This window comes from Pinus tabuliformis, chromosome 7 (genome assembly GCF_031772625.1).
Source record: "Pinus tabuliformis cultivar Carrire ecotype Pingquan chromosome 7, CPIR1, whole genome shotgun sequence".
In the NCBI taxonomy this organism is placed as follows: domain Eukaryota; kingdom Viridiplantae; phylum Streptophyta; class Pinopsida; order Pinales; family Pinaceae; genus Pinus; species Pinus tabuliformis.
This window is the reverse complement of record NC_142293.1, coordinates 1,834,723,381-1,834,744,830: the sequence shown is the minus strand read 5'-3', so window position 1 is coordinate 1,834,744,830 and position 21,450 is coordinate 1,834,723,381. Positions and strand designations below refer to the sequence as shown.

At 36.8% G+C, this 21,450-nt stretch overlaps 1 protein-coding gene across 1 annotated transcript; it reads left to right on the top strand.

Annotated features, from left to right (window-relative positions):
* The first annotated feature begins 16,128 nt into the window (after positions 1-16,128).
* Positions 16,129-17,504, top strand: LOC149255761 (transcription termination factor MTERF8, chloroplastic-like). The gene has a single exon (XM_089457302.1). It carries the CDS (start codon positions 16,375-16,377, stop codon positions 17,464-17,466), a length of 1,092 nt encoding a protein of 363 aa, XP_089313428.1. The 5' UTR covers positions 16,129-16,374; the 3' UTR covers positions 17,467-17,504.
* The last annotated feature ends 3,946 nt before the right edge of the window (positions 17,505-21,450 follow it).

Below are 21,450 nucleotides of genomic sequence, written 5' to 3'. Positions count from 1 at the left end.
ATTTTGTGGTTGGCAAATATAATTTATTTTAAAAGCATGAATTTATTTTTTCATTAAATTAAAAAACAACCATTCAATTTTTTTTACAAGAAAGATCCTTGTAATGCATAATGCACAAGTGCTATTCAAAGATTTGGAATTTGTTGAATTTATTTAGACAATAATCCCATGCAAGTAAATTATGTTGGGACATTGCAATTATTATTATTATGATTTCTCTCTCTATCCATCTTAACAATAACATCAACAAATTGTTAAATATGTATTAAATTCGTAATATATAAAAGATAGTACAAAAGTTGAAGGGGTAAGCTTAAGCACCTATCACCAATGTTGTTGGGTATTTGCATGGTTCCATGTTACCGAGGAACTAGCTTAAATCCCCTAGGTAGGTGCATTAGTCTTAGTGAATTTGATAAGAATAAACATAGTACTACACGGCCGATGTTTGTACTTACGATCTTTCCTTTATAAGCCATGAGCTACACGTTTCAATGATGAGCAACATATGAAGATACTTTTTTATAATAGAGGAGGAATGACTTGTTCTAGAGTTTGAGAATCCAATGTTTCAGACTACTAAGTGAGTCCATCATCAGGGGATGCATCAATAGATTTTAAGATATTAGTGGTGTATCCATGAGATGTATTTTAGTGTATATATATGGGTTATACAAAGAATACTATCAGAACTTTTAGTCGGCCCATATTTGATTAGTTTGTTGATATATATTTTTATTTATTTATTTATTTTATTTTATTTGTTTGTTTATTTATTTATTTTTATTTATACTTTTATTTTATTTAATTTATATTTTTGTTTTCTATTTATTTATTTTTTTAATAATTTCAAATTAATAAGTGAATTATCCTATGTTGAATTTAAGTCATTAAGACCACACCACAGACTCACCATTTGATCATGCAACTGCCACCGATTATGTTGGATATTACCAAGGACCTTCATGAATTCCACATGATCCTCCTAATGAGTTCAATTCAACTATGGAAGCAGGGGCTAAACTAACATATCCAAAACAATTTGAAACTGGGAATCACTTGGAACACTAATTGCAACTATCATATTAATAATAATGTATATTATCATTAAATGGGAGGAAGAGTGAAGTTTATTGATATTAGTTTGTCATAATGTAATTATATAATAGTAGTTCAGAGATGGTATGTAATTGGTGAATTTAATTTACTTTTTCTATTTCAAAATGTTTTTATATTAGAAAAGAAAAAATGAAGTACAATGCGTTGACATTTAAGAGTTTAACAATCATCCTCACATATTATATTTTATTATTCTTAGATATTTTGCAATATTCATCTTCTTTTTCTACTTTTCACTTGTTTCATATGAAAACAAACAAGGAATGAGGTTAGTACCATAATATTTAATAATTAGCATATTTTATTATCACTAGACATTTTGTGGTTGGCAAATATAATTTATTTTAAAAGCATGAATTAATTTTTTTTTAAATTAAAAAACAACCATTTAATTTTTTTTTACAAGAAAGATCCTTGTAATGCATAATGCACAAGTGCTATTCAAGATTTGGAATTTGTTGAATTTATTTAGATAATAATCCCATGCAAGTAAATTATGTTGGGACATTGCAATTATTATTATTATGATTTCTCTCTCTATCCATCTTAACAATAACATCAACAAATTGTTAAATATTTATTAAATCCATAATATATAAAAGATAATACACAACTTGAACGGGTATCACCAATGTTGTTGGGCATTTGCATGGTTCCATGTCAACGAGGAACTAGCTTAAATCCCCTAGGTAGGTGCATTAGTCTTAGTGAATTTGATAAGAATAAACATGGTACTACACGACCAATGTTTGTACTTACGATCTTTCCTTTATAAGCCATGAGCTACACCTTTCAATGATTAGCAACATATGAAGATACTTTTTTATAATAGAGGAGGAATGACCTGTTCTAGAGTTTGTGAACCCAACGTTTCAGACTACTGAGTCCATCATCAAGGGATACGTTAATAGATTTTAAGATATTAGTGATGTATCCAGGAGCTGTATTTTAGTGTATATATATGGGTTATACAAAGAATACTATCAGAACTTTTAGTCGGCCCATATCTGATTAGTTTGTTGATATATATTTTTATTTATTTTATTTATTTATTTATTTTATTTGTTTGTTTATTTATTTATTTGTTTATTTATTTATGCTTTTATTTTGTTTTATTTTATTTATATTTTTGTTTTCTATTTATTTATTTATTTTTATTTTTTTAATAATTTCAAATTAATAAGTGAATTATCCTATGTTGAATTTAAGTCATTAAGGATTTAGTTAATTTTAATTATGAATGAGAGGAGGGAATAAATTGTTGTAAGGGATTAATCGTTGATTTTTTATGATTTCAAATAAAGGTTTCCAAGTGTTACTTAGCTTTAATTCGTCATCCCCGTTCAAGTTGTTCATCCATTTTTCTAATTCAATGGCTTCTTTATTTTTTCTTTTAAGATAGTGGTCCTCTTTCCTAATTAGTTTGGCTTCTTCCATGCAGATATAATGAGAGGAAGAGTGAACATGTTCTGCTAAGGCAGATTTTGAGGTCCTTTCTCTTCTTAAGTCAGTCATGTGTTCTTTAATTCTGATGTTAAAAGACCTTCCAGTTTCACCTATGTATTCCTTTCCACATGAGCAAGGAATCACATAAACACCTTTTTGTAGGTTAGGGTTTATGGGATCTTTAACTGAGTTGAGTAATTGTCTGATGGTGTTAGTGGGGGTGAAGGCCACATTAATGTTGTGTTTATTAAGAATTTTAGTAATTTTATCTGTGGTACCTTTTATGTACGGAAGGGAGACCTTAGGTGTTGTCAAATTTTGACCTTTGATATCTTTGTTATCCTTACTTAGGGATTGGCGCATAGCTTTCTTAATGGTATTCATATTATAACCATTTAATTCAAAGACTTTGTGAAGATGGTTGAGTTCATCCTCTAAATGGTCAGGATTAGATATTATGGCTGCCCTAGTGGTTAAGGTCCTTATGATGCTGATTTTTTGTTTACGGTGGTGATGAGAGTTTGCATGCAGATATCATTCTGTATGGGTTTTCTTCATGTAGACTTGGAACCCAAGTGACCCTCCTTTTTTAGTTAGAAGGATATCTAGAAAGGGAAGCTGGTTGTTATTTTCAATTTCTATAGTGAACTTTATGTGGTTAGAGAGACTGTTTAAGTGATTGAGGAATAGGTCAAGTTTTTCCTTTCCATGACACCATTTGGAAAATATGTCATCAACATACCTTTTCCATTCTTTAGGGGTGTATGGAAATGACTTAAGCGCCTTTTGTTCAAAGTGCTCCATAAAGATGTTAGCAACTATGGGGGATAGAGGAGAGCCCATAGCCACACCATGGGTTTGTTCATATATTTTTCCTTTGAAATAGAAGTAAGATGATTTTAAGCACAATTGTATAAGATTCATCGTTTCTCTATCATTGATGTCCCTCATGATACTAATAGCTTCATCAATAGGAATCATAGTATAGAGAGAAACAATATCAAAGCTAACCATGAGATCCTCCTCCCTCACTTCAATGTTATTAATCCATTGGACAAAAGAAATTCCACTTAAATCATGTAAGTCCAAGAATATTAATATACTCCATTATTTTCTATGTGGTTCACTAACCCCAAAGGTCAATGACCACTACATCCACATAATATTTGTACTAGACATATCCACCCAAATGGATCACTTCCTACCAGCTCAACCAAAGACCTTGCCTAGGAGGTGTTAATAGAATCAAGCATGTAACCTCTCAATAACAAAGGTGCTTTAATGACGTGGGCTCAACCAATTGAGTTGACCCTTGGGGCTTATAAACTCCTTCAATTGAATAAGCAAATAATATCATTAAAATATTTATGAAACAAAGAGTTACAAAGCTAATTTCTCACAATTATATGAATCACTTAATAAGTGTCAACAAATTAGTTCCAACCACTCAAGTTAGAAATTATGCAAAATTGCATTAAAAATTATAACCTACATTGCTCAATGCTAAATTAATCGTGGTCAATAATTAAATCCAATCCTATATTGTTGTTTTGGAGGAACTAATAAATTGAGATCTAAAGTGGATAAGTTGATTCCTTCCTTAGGCACAAGGATTTGTATAAATTTTGGTGGGTACCTATTAGGATTCCAAGAAACTCTCCTAAGTTGTAGATCAAAGATGCCTAGTAACATATAAATTCAACTATTGTTGCAGGTTTAATGGAAGGAATGATGGTTTGGTTCAATCCAGATAACCATTTCTACTCTGTTTCATTTCAGACATGCATGAACACCCTTAGACTACAAGGCTTTAGACCGCCAATGCTCACAGTTTTGGATATTAGGTGAATATGGAGAATACTAACCACACCAACAGATACACAAGACCATGTGATGGCCGGTTGCAACTAGTACATAAACATACAAATATAATCTATTAATGCAAAGACAGGATGACAGCTCTCCTACATTAGATAGAAAGAAACCTGAGTAACCTATTCCATGATGCATTCAATATTCCAACACAAAGATAAGATGACAATTATCTAGTGCTAAACATTAAGAGATCAAGAACATAGCACATCAGGTACAAGCTTAGAACAAAAGAAAATGGACAGTAAGCAGTTAACAACAAAAGAAGCTTGTGTTTCCTAAAAATGAAGATGAGACGCTGCAAGTGACAAAATGTTTACAGTCTCCAGAAGTTGAACCTTACATCAAATGCCAACCCTAATTACATCTTTCTTCTGGATATTTATAAGTTTTCGTTACAATGGCACTTGGCTGTTTAGGTATGGAGGGGTCATAATTGACCACCAACTGCATTTAACCGCCTGATGGAGTCTCTCAATGAGGTTGCTCGTTTCAGTGGGTGAATCCGATCTGTTCAGGTGTTGTGCTATCCTTTAAGCGGTTGGAGTGCTCGTATTGGTGGAGTCCATGACTGATAAATTCAGTTATAGAGTCATGCTATGTTCTTTTCTCCTTTGTCCATGATTTGTGTTAAATACGGTTGTTGGGGATATTATTGTAACTGACGTTGGCGGAGTTGGTCATCTCCTTCTTCGGGCAATAGAATGGTCAGAGGACGTGGAATGCATGGGTAGGGACAGTTGGGATGAGGAGAAGGATGATCGTTGGATCGGGGAGATGGACGGAGGAGATGGCTCGGTGGAGGCAATCAGCTGAGGTGGGAGTGGGTTGTGTTAGGGCCGTTAGATTTTCAACGAACAGATCGGATGGTCATCGGGCGAAGAAGTTGCATGGGCGTTTAACGAGCAACGGCGGTTTGGTCAGGTGGTAAAGGTTTTCATCGCATCGCTTTCGGGCGCTAAGTGGTAAATGCCTAGGGTCGAGCGATTCCACTCAATGGTCGACACGTAGCGGTAGATGAGAGAGAAAAATTGCTCTCATCGCGCACTATCTCTCGGTCAAGTTGACAGCACGATGAATGCAAAGACCGTCGGATCGGGCAGAGATGCATTTGACAATGGAAAAATGATCGAGTGAGTCACCTTTATTGGGTGCGATGTGGGCCGTTAGATTGTAGGGGGATGATCAACGGCGGGAAAGAAATGAGGGGTTTATGAGCGCGTGAGGGCATATGGGTGGGGTTTTATGGTTGGTTCGGGTTCTGCACTTAGACCTGGGGCCAAAAGGGGCTTTGTCAGATTTGGGAAGGTTTATTTACGGAATGGGAAAGGTTTAGAGGTGAGTGGGGTGAAGGAAGAAAGGGGAAAAATGACCAAATGTGAGTCCCCTTTGGACACTTCCAAACGGACCATGCTTCTTCCTGACCTTAGAAAGTCAACACTGCATAGTAGAGCTAACACTAGCTCCTTCTGGGGATGAAAGCCTCCCTGTGAGGTGTCAAGAACTGTAGACCACTGCCTTTCATACAAAAACAAGATCAACAATATTTCCTAGTGTTCCATTGGGCATGGAGTCTAATTAAGCCTACACTAAAACTTGTAAAAGAACATATTTACAATGTTGAGGCCTAAAAGCCTTAAACAACATAAACCTTCAAAAACCACCCATTAACTGGGCCATCAAAAACTGTTTCTCCTTCCATACTTTGTAGCATGAAAGTGTTGCTCCCTTGGACCTGAGCAATGACAAAAGGTCCAGTCCACAGAGCATCGAACTTCCCATGATTGCATTTCTTTTCCTTCAATGCATCCCACTTAAGAACCAAGTCTCCAATTTGAAAATTGTCTATCTTTGCCTTTTTGTCAAAAGCTGCCTTGATTCTCTTTTGATGTGCTACAGACTTTTCAATCAATTGATCTCTGATTTGATGTACTTCAACCAAGTCACTAATCCTCTTTGCCATGTCATTTTCCTCATTCTACTCTTCCTGTAAGAACTTGGCCACAGGGAGGGTCAACTAGATTGGGAATACAGCCTCAGTGCCATATACTAGCTTGAACAGAGAATTCCCTGTGGATTTCTTGGTGGTCACCTTGTCAGCCCACACTGCAAAATTTAGTTTGGAATCCCAATTCCTTTTGTTGTCTTCCAGGAGATTTTTTATTATATTTATCAGGCTCTTATTGGATGATTCTACTATACCATTACCTTGAGGGTAATATGAGGTGGAATGCACTAGTTTAATGCCCATTGAGTCGTACATGTCCACCAGCTCTTTTGCCCTGAAAGTTGCTGCATTATCTGTAACCAATTTGTGTGGACAACCAAACCTGGTGAAAATATTTTCTGTCAAGAACTTCATGACAACATGGTGATCATTGTTCCTAGTAGGAATGGCCTCAATCCATTTAGTGAAGTAGTCAGTGGCTACTAAGATTCATCTGTGCTGGCCACTAGAATGTGGATTAATTTCCCCTATGAAATCCAAGCCCCACTGCTGGAAAGGGCCATTGGCATGTATTAGCTTCAAGGGTAAGGACTTCAACTGCTATTTTCCTTCAAACCTCTGGCATTTGTCACAGGATCTTACAAATGAAAAGACATCAAAAAATAGAGTGGGCCAATAATACCCAGCTCTGAGGATCTTGTGGGTTGTGGTTTTCCAGTAGTGATGTCCTCCATAAATGTTGGAATGAAACTGATGCATGACCTCCACAGATTGTTCTTTGTCTAGACATCTTAAAAAGGATTCCAGATGGGTCCCTCCAATAAAGCAAGTTTCCGTGAACACAGAACTTGGCTGCTCTGAGCTTAATAGTCCTAGCTTGGCTTGAACTAAGGCCTGGAGGGACTTCTAGTTTCAACAAAATGTGAGCTATTTTATCATACCATTCACAAGAGGCCAGATTTTCAACCAAAGACAGGTCGTGTCCTACTGTTACTTCTTCTATCTGTCCATCCTCTGAATTTGTAATCATCCAATTCATGTCCAACATCCTGCAATTTCCTTCAGCCATCAGCTTAGCAAGGCCCTAACCTTTAATAAGCTTGGTGGGCTTTAATTCTATGTTGAATTCGATAAGCTTTGCAATCCATTTAGCCCTTCTTCCATCAACATCTGGCTGTGTTAAGACATCCTTTACTGAGGAAGAGGGCACATATGCAATTACCTTGGAGTGTAGAATGTAGATTCGGAAATCTTTTAAAGATTTGATAAGAGCATAAGCCTGTATTTCGATAATATCGTACCTTAGTTCAACATCCGTTAATGTTTTGCTAAAAAATGACACTGGGTGCTCAGAACCTCCATCATCTTTCTGCAATAATACTGCTGCAAGGGTGTCACCAGAAGCAAAGGAGAAGATATGGAACTCCTTGCTATAGTCTGGGCTAATCAAAGTGGGAGCTTCCATAATAGCTCTTTTGATGGCTTCAAAATATTTTCTTGTTGCATCAGTCCATTTGATCTCTGATCCCCTTTTTAGCATAGAGGTGATGTGTTTTACCAATTCTACAAAATTAGGAATAAACCTCCTTACAAAATTTATTTTGCCCAGAAAGGATTGGATGTCCTTTTTTGATCTTGGGACAGACAAGGTTTGTATCACTTTCACTCTCTCTGGTTCAATCTTGACACCTGTAGCAAAAACAATGTGTCCCAGAAGCTTGCCCTCTTCTAAAGCAAATTGTGACTTCTTAGGATTCACTGATATCCCAAACATTGTGCACTTCAGAAACACTTTCTTCAAATGTTGCAAAAGATCTTGATGGCTGCTGGAGTATACTGTTATATCACCCATGTAGACAAGGACAAACTTATCCTTCTCTCCTACAAACGCTATATCCATGGCTCTCTAAAAGGTAGCCCCAGCATTCATCAACCCAAAGGGCATCTTGGAGTACATAAAAGTGCCCCAAGGAGTGGTGAAAGCAGTCTTTTCTTGGTCGTCTGGATGTACCGTGACTTGGTCATACCCTGAAAACCCATCTAGTAAAGACATAACTTTGGCTCCTGAGACTTTTTGTAGCAAACGTTCCATCTTGGGTAGGGGATAGTTGTCCTTTCTGGAACATTTGTTCAGGTTCCTGAAATCAACACACAACCTGATTTCTCCACTTTTCTTTGTCACCACTACCAAGTTGGCTACCCACTTTGAATACCTCAAAGGAACTATGATTTTGGCAGCCAACAACTTCTTGATTTCTTTTTCAATCAAAAGGAGCAAAGGATTTATGGGTCTCAACTTTTGTTTGAAAGGAATGGTGTCTTTCTCCAATGGGATCTTATGCTGGATGATATTTTTGTCGTAAGTTTTAAGATCATTGTATGCCCATGCAAAGACATTAGAAAATTGCTTCATTAAGGTGCAGTACTCAAAACATTGGGTAGCAGACAAATGGGTGGATAGATTTATATACTTTGGATGATCCGGACTCCTTATGTTATGCCTATGGAATACATACTGATTTTCTTTTTGGGCAATCTTATGAGGCACATCATTATGGTCAAACAAATTCTCTAGAGGCACTAGCCCTTTAGGTATATGATTGCTAGGCAACTAAACAATACTGTCTTGGCAAATTCTGTTCCTTAGCTGGGGCCAGGGGCATTCCTCCACGGTTTCATTCTCTTGATCAATTTGCATTTTAGAGAATTCATCGATGACTTGTAGAAACTTATTCACTTCATCGTCATCCTCAAAAACTTTCCAGTGCTGGACATTATTAGGCAAGGATGGTCTATATTTTACCTCGACTTCATAAGCCAATCTAGGGGGTATGGGAGGAATGAACATGCTAGCAGACACAGCAAGGGAATCAACAAGTTGATTTTTTACTCTAGGAATATATGAGATACAAAAACTATCAAAAGATTCTTTAAGTCTCCACACCTCATCTCTGTACGCTTTCAGCCTTGGGTGCCTTGCTTGGAATGTTTTGTTCACTTGCTGAATGATGAGATCAGCATCTCCAAACACCTTTATGTCTCTGATTCCCATGTCTTTGGTAGCATTTAAGCCCAATATCAGAGCCTCATACTCTGCTATATTGTTGGTGACCTGAAAAGTCAGTTTGAAAGACAGATGTGTGCTTTCTTGTTTTGGAGACACCATCACGACTCCTGCTCCTGCAGTTTCCTTTGAACAGGTTCCATCAAAGAACATATCCCAAACCTGTGTCCCTTCTTCTTCCATGACCTAGCATACTGGTTTCTTGAGCTTCACTGAGACCCTCTAGGATTCTTCAATTTGGAGAATACATGCTCCAAAATCAGTGTCCACAGTGTAAATGGGATGATTAGTGGGATTCTTCTCATCGCTAATGATATAGGCCAGCTGGGCTTCCCTGTATAGTCTTCTGCTTTCTCCTCCAAAAACTGGGATAGTGGCATAAGAGAAGTCGCTTTGCAATGTCCCACCCAACCTCTTAATCCACCCTGTGGAGAGTAGCATACCAAACTTAAGGGGGACATTTGCTACCACAATATCCATCATCGTGCTCTTCATGGGCAGCTGAGTTAGGGTGACGGTTAAGTCTTTGATTAACCCCAAACATTTCACCTTCCTCGAATCAAATGAGAACAAGTCAAGATAAGGTCTGGTAATATCAAGGCCTAACTCTTCCATGATAGCTTTGGGCATCAGATTATGGCTGGCACCTGTGTCCAGCAGACAATTGTGGAGGATTTTGTTATGAATGGTCAAGGAGACACAAAATGATGGGGAACTGTCATTAGCAGATTCAATCATTGGGCTAAGTACAACTGTAGGTTTATCATCTTGTAAATTCACATAGTCATTGGATGCTTGTGTGGCTTTCAACTCAAGGGCGTCAAGGATGGGCTTCCTAAAGACCTCACTCTTTGTAAGTTCTATCAGAGGTATAGATATTTTTAACTTCTGGACTTTTGATTCAAAACTGAAAGGGGAAGGGGACTTGTCAGGGCCTCTTACCTCTTGATCCGGTGCTTTCAGGATGGTGGGATCAGCTGTCAGTTGCTTCTGCTTACTGATCTACTGCTCTGTGGGGACAACAACTCTTTGAGCAAGAATCTCTTTGACATTACTCATTCTTGACCTCAAATTATATCTTTGCTGGTCTTCAGTCTATAGAACAGCTTCTCTGTCCCATTCTTGACTGGTTTGGTCCTTGAGTAGTGACTCCTCATAGGCAGCTAATGTCAAAAAGGTAGCACTACCCTTGTTTGCCACACAGTGAATCTCATCCTCTTCATCAAACTGCTCCTCCTCCATGACTACGTTCTGGAAAGGAGTCTTAACCCTTTGTTCTTCACTGGCCTCTTTGCCCCTCTGAATTATCTGCAATTATTCATTTGCTCTTCTGAATGGATTTGGATTTCTGGGAGCAAATGTATTAGGAAGCCTTACTTTCCTAGCACTCTACTCAACCTTCAGCTTGGATATTTTAGCAGCTAATGACTCTATCATTTTAGTCATTTTGTCTATTTTAGGTTCTGAAGACGAAGAAGAAGAGGAAGCCTCACCTATCTGCCTCCTTTTATCAGCATGTCCTTTAAGTTTCTCTGCAACCATGATATTGGATTCCACCTCTAAGGCTGCATCTTTCATTTCAGCTAGAGAAGCACATCTTCTCTCTCTTAATAGAAGGTAGAAATCAGAATCAAAGGCATTGGCATAGGTGAGTTTGGTAGAGGTGGGGGTAGGTTTCACTTTAGTTGGTATCTTGCTATACATACAATTGAACCTTTTATTAAAATCAGACAATGACTCCCCATTTTCCCTTTTCAGGTTGCCAAACTCAGTATGGTAGTATAGCAGGTCTTTCTTCTCTCCCCAAAGCTTTAAAAACACATCATCTAATGCTTCAACGTCTGCTATCGACCTAGGGGTTAGCTCTCTGAACCAATTTCTAGCCTCTCCATCAAGGCTTTGGACAAATACTCTCATCCACACATCATCTTCACTGATATCTAGGTTATCAGCATAGCTATAAAAAGACTCAAGGTGTTCTTCAGCTGTTACTCCCTCTGTACCAGTGAACTTAGGCATGTATTTATGATATTCTCCTGTAGGCATGGCATTCAAAGGAATAGGCAAGACCAGGGGTCCATACCTAGCAACTATGATTCTTTCCATTTTGTGGGTGCTTATGGGCCTGCCATGACTCGAGTGGATGGAAGTGTACTAGCAATTTACAAGGTAGGGAGTTGAGAAATGACTGACAGGGCTAAAGGAATATGACAGACTAGAAGGAAGGTTTTCTTTGGACTGAGATCCAAAGGGGACTTTATTGAACAAGGAGCTTTATGAATCTCTGAGAGTATTTCTTCACTGATAATGCTAGGCTCTATATTTTCAACATGTGCATGCTCAGTTACAAGCCTTTCTTGTAGAGATACATAAGATTGTTTAGGCTTACCTAATCCTAATGCTCCTTTTCGTGATATCTTGCTTTGCTTGACAATCTTCTCAGGGTCAGGCACTGGGTCAGCTGGCGATTTTTTAGGATTTCTCCGAGTGTGTCTCACAAACTGAGCCAGAACTATGATGTGGAGTTGCCAAAAGGTTAGTCCTCTAGTAGAGTCACCAGATAGATAATTACAACCAAGAATGTGTCCAGACTTTGTCTATCATCAAAGCTGGATCTGTGTCATTCTCCTAGGGAAGCTGAGCTTCAATCTCCTCTCCCTGGCAATGGCGCCAATTATGTTAGGATTCCAAGAAACTCTCCTAGGTTGTAGCTCGGAGATGCCTGGTAACATATAAGTTCAACTATTGTTGCAGGTTTAATGGAAGGAATGATGGTTTGGTTCAAGCCAGATAACCACTTCTACTCTATTTCACTTCAGACATGCATGAACACCCTCAGACTACAAGGCTTTAGACCACCAATGCTCACAGTTTTGGATATTACGTGAATATGGAGAATACTAAACACACCAGCAGATACACAAGATCATGTGATGGCCGGCTGCAACTAGTACAGAAACCTGCAAATCTAATCTATTAATGCAAAGACAGGATGACAGCTCTCCTGCATTAGATAGAAAGAAACCTAAGTAACCTATTCCATGATGCATTCAATATTCCAACACAAAGATAAGATGACAGTTATCTAGTGGTAAACATTAAGAGATCAAGAACACAACACATCAGGTACAAGCTTAGAACAGAGGAAAATGGAAAGTGAGTAGTTAATAGCAAAAGAAGCTTGTATTTGCTGAAAATGAAGATGAGACGCTGCAAGTGACAAAAATGTCTATAGTCTCTAGAAGTTGAACCTTACATCAAATGCCAACCCTGATTACATCTTTCTACTGGATATTTGTAAGTTTTCGTTACAATGGCACTTGGCCGTTTAGGTATGGAGGAGTCATAATTGACCACCAATTGCATTTAACCGCCTGATGGAGTCTCTGAACAAGGTTGCTCATTTTAGTGGGTGAATCCGATCTGTTCAGGTGTTGTGCTATCCTTTAAGCGGTTGGAGTGCTCGTACTAGTGGAGTCCATGACTGATAAATTCAGTTACAGAGTCGTGCTATGTCCTTTTCTCCTTTGTCCATGCTTTGTGTTAAATATGGTTGTTGGGGATATTACTATAACTGACGCTGGCGGAGCTGGTCATCTCCTTCTTCGGGCAACAGAATGGTCAAAGGACGTGGAATGCATGGGTGGGGATAGTTGGGATGAGAGAGAAGGATGACCATCGGATTGGGGAGAGGGACGGTGGAGATGGCTCGTTGGAGGCTATCGGCCGAGGTGGGAGCAGGTTGTGTTAGGGCCGTCGGATTTTCAGTGAACAGATTGGATGGTCATCAAGCGACAAAGTTGCACGGGCGTTTAACAGGTGATGGCGGTTTGGTTGGGCAGTAAAGGGTTTTCATCGCATCGCTTTCGGGCAGTAAGTGGTAAATGCCCAGGGTCGAGTGATTCCACTCAATGATCGACACGTAGCAGCAGATGAGAGAGAAAAACCGCTCTCATCATGCACTATTGCTCGATCAAGTTGACGACACGATGAATGCGAAGACTGTCGGATCGGGCGGAGATGCATCTAACGGTGGAAAAATGGTCGAGCGAGTCACCTTTATCAGGTGCGATGTGTGCCGTTAGATTATAGGGGAATGATCAACGACGGGAAAGTGATGAGGGGTTTATGAGCGCGTGAGGGCATATGGGTGGGGTTTTATGGTTGGTTCGGGTTTTGCGCTTAGAGCTGGGGCCAAAAGGGGCTTTGTCGGATTTGGGAAGTTTTATTTAGGGAATGGGAAAGGTTTAGAGGTGAGCGGGGTGAAGGAAGAAAGGGGAAAAATGACCAAATGTGAGCCCCTTTTGGACACTTCAAACCGAACCATGCTTCTTTCTGACCTTAGAAAGTCAACGCTGCATAGCAGAGCTAACAGTACCAACCACTAGTAAGTTTACACATTTATAGTTTTACTCCTACATAAGTGTGGAGGAAACATAAATAGTGGTGGGAAGTAACTCCCCATGATATGCTATGTAGGGGTTTCTCTGACTCAAATATCTACTCCCTATGCTTGAATGGGCCTAAATTTGTTGACCATCTATTCTTCTAGTGTGCCTATTCCAGAGCTTTACAAAATGATGTTTTAGCATCTCTCAACCTTCTGGATAATGGCCCTATCTCATCCTTTGAAACTTGTCTTTATTTGGAAGGTGCAAAATAACTGCATCTTTGAGGATCAATCTATCAACCCTCCTTACATCTTTCCTCGAACTATTGGTTTTTTAAAGAATACATGAGACCACAAAAGCTCAAGCCTGTTCATCTTGTTCGTCCTTTCTATTATGGGTTTTTTTACAGTTCCTCACAAGATGGCCTATGTGGTGGGGGAGCACACATTCTTCTTTAGAGAACCCTTTCTTATCACATTTAGTTGAATATGGGTCTTGGTTCCAATACCAAGGCTAAATTAGGACTTGTTGGGGGCTTCGGTGCTTTGCTTCTCTAATAAAAAAAGACAAGTTTGTAGGTTTATGGTACCTCTAAATGTATCATTGATTGGTTAACAAGAAAAACCAATATTCAAGTATCAAACTTGCTTCGTTGGAAAGACATAATAGCTATATTGAAGGAAAAATTCCTTTTCCTTCAATGGAACAAACAAGGGGATATCTTCTCAAAGAGGCCCTCAAGGTTGAAGAAGGTTGACAATGGAACAAACAAGGGACATCTTCTCAACGAAGCCCTCAAAATTGAAGAAAGTTTCATTAAAAAAAAAAAACCATGGAAATCAATTAATGAATTATGGGAGAATCCTCATCTCCATAGGTTAATTATTTCCAATTTGAGTAAAATAGTCTACATCTTGTACAATCCAGTGGGCTATTTGTATCAATCTTGCATCAATTTCCATGCTTTTTGCATTTGCTAGTATTTTTTGTCATCTTTTCAGAACTATTTTCTACGTGTTTTTTTCCATGTATAATACATTTGTGAAGGCGGCTATCTTTTTCTTCTACACCTTCTATATGATTTTGTTTTATGATTACAATGGATGATGATGTATTTATTAGACACACTCTATGTAAAACATATTATGTTGCTTTTATCCAATAGTCTTCGGTTGTTGTGCCAAAGACATATATTGCAGTGTAAAGGTTTCTTTTGTAAATGATATCATGTATTCATTTTTTGTTTATAGAAAGAGACTATATTTTATTTATGAAAAAAAAATTATAGTGGTGGTAAATTATGTTATTTACTTAAGTATGAACTATTTTCAAGGATTTTATTTTGGATGGTTTTAGTAGACAAGTTAAAAAAAAAGAATCACTACACAAATATCTAAAAATCATGCATGAATAAATTATGGCATACAATATGTGAGATAGTTATCCACATGACATTGTGCAAAGATTACAATAAGACCTTCAAATTGTGGTTCAATCAAATATTTGAAAAATATATATATTTTTAATAATATTGAAAAATAAACATTTGGTTTTCAAAGTTAAACATTATAAATTACATTAAGCATAAATATATTTAAAGGTATCAAAATATTTTAATTTAAATGATATTGACATATTAGAAGCATATTGTATGACATCAAGATCAAGATATGAGATAAATTCTCTTTGAACAATTGATTTAAATATGTCATTCATTATATATTAAAAAAATACATTTTAAACTAAACTTTTTCATGATATTTTGCCAAAAATTATAAAAATGAATTCATATATATATATAACACCAGAACAAATAGGGAAAGGGAAAAAAGAATAAAGAAATACAATTTAATAATTACACTGCTTCATTGAAAAACAAAACATTTATATATTAAAAAGACACATTTTAAACCAAACTTTTTCATTATATCTGGTCAAAAATCATATCACTGATCTCTTTAAAAAAAAATACAATACTATTAAAAAAGAGATTTGAAAATGTTATTACCATATAAGTCTAGTCTAACCACATTGTTTTGTTGCCTTTAAATTCATGGAAATTTCGCAAGATTTTGATCAAATTCCGCAGAGATTTTTGTAAATCTAAATTATAACTGTCAAACTTCAAGGTTTTGGGTGCACTCAAAATTTATCTATTTCCACCATAAAAAAACATAATTCAAACACGGCTGGTGCAAAATTTTTAAACCCAAATTCCAACTTTTGAACAGTAAACCCTTCCTTTTCATCCTGGCAACTTAAAGGAAAAGGAAAAAAAAATACCAAAAACGATAAATGCCTTCCCGCCTACAAACCCTAACCCTCTCTGTCGCGATGGCCGCCCTCTTCTCCCTACTTCCTCATTAAACCCTACTTCCTGAATCTCGAATCTAGCATTATCGCCTTCCGACCTGCGCCCAGGATCTCGAATCTAGCATTATCGCCTTCCGACCTGCGCCCAGGGTTCATAGTCATCTTCCGCTCGTCCGCTACAGGTAAATTTACTATCCCTTACTCCATTCATTTTACAGAGGATGATGTCTACTCAGTTGAAGAGATGGACACGATTGCTCACCAACCAACTCCCATTATTATGCCACTGCCCCTCGATTGCGATTTCTCTGCTTCCTTCTTTTCCATTTTATGCAAAGTCCCCCATGAAGTTCGCCAATTTCTGTAACCAAATTGCAATACCATCCACGACTCCACCAGAGAGGGGTGTTGTAATTGATTTTCTCATCAGCAAATGTGGCCTAACAGAGGAAGAAATCACAAAATGTTTTAGACATTGCAATCGCTTACTTCGCATAAAATCGACCCAAAACATGGAAGAAACTTTAGATTTGTTACATGGTTGTGGTTTGACCACCTCTGCCCAGGTTCGAAGGGTGGTCCTTAATAACCCTGAATTTCTTTTTCTTAGATGCGATAGGAATTTAAAGCCTAAGTTCAGCTTCCTTAGAACTATCATAAAAGAAGAAGATATATCCAAATTAGTTGTTAGAGAGACAAGAATATTTAATATCGGAGAGGATAAACTTAAATCGAGAGCTTCGCTTTTGCTAAGATCGGGCTTTAATGATCTAGTGGCGAGGGAACCCCGTCTGCTGAAGATTTCAGAGGAAAAACTTATGGACTTATTTAAACAGGTCGAGAATCTGGGACTGAAGAAGGGATCAAAGTCGTTTCGTGTTGCCGCGTGTATGATTTTGGGACTAACGAAAGAAACAATAGAACGAAAATTGCAGTGTTTGAGATGCTTAGGTTTCTCAGAAAAGCAAATTTCAGGATTATCTAGTCGGGACCCACGGTTTCTGGGGTTTTCAGAGGAAAAGTTGAAGCGTAATGTAGATTTTATGGTTAATTCTGTGGGACTTCCATTGGATGATTTGGTGAAGTATCCAAATCTATTTGCGTACAGCGTGGAGAGGAGGATAATTCCTCGGTATAAAGTAATGGAGGCATTGAAGTCTATGCAAATGCAAGAGTTCAAAAAAGAGATTTGTTTACCAACTATTTTTTATTTGACAGAAAAAGTTTTCTTGGAGAAATATGTGAATAATCATCCTGAATCCTCAATTCTGCTAGATATTTACCATGGTGTTAAAGCTGGAGACATGCAGTGAGATTGTTTCATGGTTTTAAATGAGTAATTCAGATGTACTCTTTTATGCCTAATTTATTTGTTTGATGTGAAATATACATATCAATGGAAAACAATGTTTTTGATTTTCACTAATTTCTTTTCATCTACATATAATAGGTGTGGAAAACAATTCTTTTTATTTTCACTAATTATTTTTCATCTTCATATAATATGGATATAGGGCTGAAAATAACCAGCCTGCTAATGGGTCATAAATGCAAGGGACGGTGTATGCTTATCTTTAGATTTTGGTAAGCCAATTATATATCCAACTGAAAGCATATACAACCCTTTGCATTTATGGCTCATGAGCATGCTGATTATTTATTGTTTATATAAATATATAGTCAGATATATATAATTTTAAAGTTTAGTAATTCATATCATATTATATTTTTATAAAATTGTTAAAATATCTGTGAATTGATCCTTGTGGCTTGTAGGCCTACAAATGTGCAGCTCCTTTATGACATGCAAACTTACAAGTTTATTTGGCTGCACAAATGTAGTGATAGTTACCACATGTAAATGATATAAAACTTAGTTTTGTGTCATTATAGTAAGCATCTCCAATTATATTCAAAAAAATGTAGTGATAATGATCACATGTAAATTTTGTGTCATTATAGTAAGCATCTTTAATTATATTAAAAAAATCGTCAAACTACATGTCAACTTAGACTTGTGAACCTTTTAAAGGCAAAAAGGCCATCGGCTTCTTTATCACTTTGCACTTCTATCCAATTTTGAATAATTATGCCACTTTCTTACATTTCAAATCATTTTGGATATTCCCTATGCACTCCATCACTTTGCATTGCTATCCAATTTTGAATAATTATGCCACTTTCTTAGATTTCAAATCATTTTGGATATTCCCTACGCACTCCATCGATATATTATTCAACTTGTTGTAGTGTAACACATTCAATGCTTTTTGTCTTTAAACAATGGAAAGTGCTAGAGAATTCCTTTTGTTGAGAGCATTCCAATAGATCTTCCTCTTCCAAACACTCTTACCAAAACCTTGAGAGAGTTTAACCAAATGCTTTCGTTTCAATATTTTTAACTTGAATGGTTAAGTTTGTTAAATATTTCAAGTAAATTTGACAAGTTTTTGTATCCAAATTTGTTTCAACTTTTAAATTTCTCTTCTCTTATCAATGTTAAAATATGTAATTCTTATTTGTCTTATTTATAGTGGTAATATGTAATTCTTATTTGTCTTATTTGTTTATAGTGGTTATGATTAGGTAGAGTTCATCTTTATATAGAGAGTAAGTTTCCATATATTTAAGAGGTAGCTAGATTTAGTTGGATTTGAGAGATTCTAGTTAATTTAATTTAACACTTGTGAAATTACTTTTAATTTAGCACTTGGTATATAATTATTTTTCACGAATTATGTAGGACATAACCAACCCACTCACTAAAATATAGGTGTTGTCTACCAGGGCATTAATTTTGCCCAGATGACAAAAAATCGTTAGAATCTATCTTGCTTTTTTTTTTTCAAAAACTATGATAGTAAGAATGCTTGAATCTTGTTTTTGATGGTGGAAATGGATTCAACACTATCAAAAACCTTTGGAGCACCCAAAGTCTTGAAGCTTGATAGTTGTAGCTCGAATTTCCAAAAATCTCCATCGGACTTTTATCAAAATCATGTTGGAATTTCCATTGTTTTCCGGGCAAAAATAACACCTTGTCAGACTACGCTTAAATATATATAGCTACAAGGAAACTAGTTGTTTGAATGACTACCTAAAATAACAGGCTCGACGATCTCTTCCTTAATGCACTTAAAATATTTAAAGGAGAGTTGTAGTGAATTCAAAACAACATTTTCTAAGCATGGATCTCTTCATTATCCAATGTAACATGTAATCATAGTGAATAATCTATATAAGATAAAGATTATAACCAATCTTTCACAAAACCTGAAAATGAATTATAACACCTTTTTTTTTTTTTACAAAAAGTCCATATTATATTAATGACCCCAATTCCTCTTCATCTAACCGCAATTTACAAATTGTATCTTCATTCATGTTCACCTATTACTTGTAGAAAAGTGTGCCTCAACATTGAAGTAGGGAATTCCTATATTGACTCAACATTAATAAACTTCAAATACTCAACTATATGATTAAAATAATTACCAAAATGATCTAGCCTAGTGAATTCTTCCCAAATTTCCCCTAAATTTAGTCAGAGTTAAATCACCTCAATATTATCACTTTCTAGGAAACCTTGATCTTTTAACATCTCTCAAAATGGCTTCATATCACCATAGGGCCCAAACAAATATTTAAGTTGAAACACTTATCCCAAGTCTTTTTATCTACAATCTAACTAGATACATGCATTCAATATAGCAATAGAGATTGGATCGATACTAACATTCCATTTTATGCACTACCTCTTGAAAGACCCTCAATGCTCAAAGAACAAAAAATTCAACCTGAAAAAGAAGAAAAAACTTCAAAAGCTTTTAAACCTAAACATAGAGTTTCTTGCAGTGTGACTATATCTAGATTATACACTGAAAATAATTCTAGTTTGTTATATTTTATTCATAGGTCATGACAAGTAACTTAAATTAAATCTAATTATCAAGGAAAGCTAGCAAACTAGAAGTGTCTTGAATATTATTGCTAATCATATTGTGGCTTGTCTTCATTCAATTGCAACTATCATATTTTTTTGTAAGTAAACCAAAAGTATTTATATTATTAGAAGTTTACATAAAATACATGCATGAAGAAACATGAGCGAACTGTATCTAGGACGAATTCAGTTTGTTTGCAAAAAACTTTCTTGTCCTGAAGTAAAGTCAAGAGAGACCATCTACCCTTGGTAGGAAACTAGATGGTCTCTCCAAGGGTTATGAGACCAATTTTAGACAACAAAAAGAGATATCACTATTACGGAGAAGACATGGATGAAAAAATTGCAAGTAAAATAGAGAAGTAACAGAGGTTATGTAAGCTTTTCCTTATAATAGTTAACGAGTCTGGTCGTGTTGGGCCTCAGCTTGGTTGTGATGGGCTTGAGCCTGGTCATGTTGGGCCTGGTTGTGCTAACCTTGATCGCTCTGAGCCTTGTCATGTTGGGCCTTGTCACGTCGTCCCTGGTCTTATTGATCAAGATATTGGAAGGGGTCATCATAGCCTTTTGGTGACCATGAAGGGTGTGCCCACTCCACAACCACCGTCCTTGTGTATGTTTCTACCTCCTTCCGAGAGGGTTCACCCTTGCTAGTGTTCACATCAATTATTTGGTTGACCAAGTTTTGTGCTTACACCTTGTGGTTGGAAGACCTGTGACTACCTGATAGTTTTTGGTTCTTTTTTCGAGTCCCTGGGTGTTCAAGGTTGGAAGGCTTGGCCTCTTTGTGGATCGAATTTGTAGCTTCTAAGCCTTCTAGTGAATTGGAGGAAGTCAAATGTGGGGGAGGAGGAGGGAATGGGATCCCCAGAGCTCTGGGTAGGTTTCTTGAGTCGTTCTGTTAGGGTCCCACCCTAACGCCCTTATTTATGTCATGGGGATCACGTCATAGTCAAGAGTCAATAAAGCCCATATTAATATTTGTAAGTGGTTAACCCGCAATTAATGACGGGACCACAGTAGTTGCAAAGGGGTCGTAGTATTAGATAGATGGTATTAATAAAACCCACGGTATTGGCCCGTGGTATTTCATGTATGAGTCATATATAAAGGATAGAGACTCCTTGCGAGGAGTATCGTGTCTTATTTTGTAATCGAGCTCTGCTCTATTGGAGGTTGCCCCCTCGAAGAGGCATGTGAACATTGCTCTTTGAATAATAAAATCATTGCTATTTTGTGTTTTGGGTATCTTTTCTTCGCATATTCTGTGTTCTGGGTATCTTTTCTTCGCATATTCTATATCTGGGTATTATTTTGCAGGTTAAGAGCATAACAAGTGGTATCAGAGCTCTTT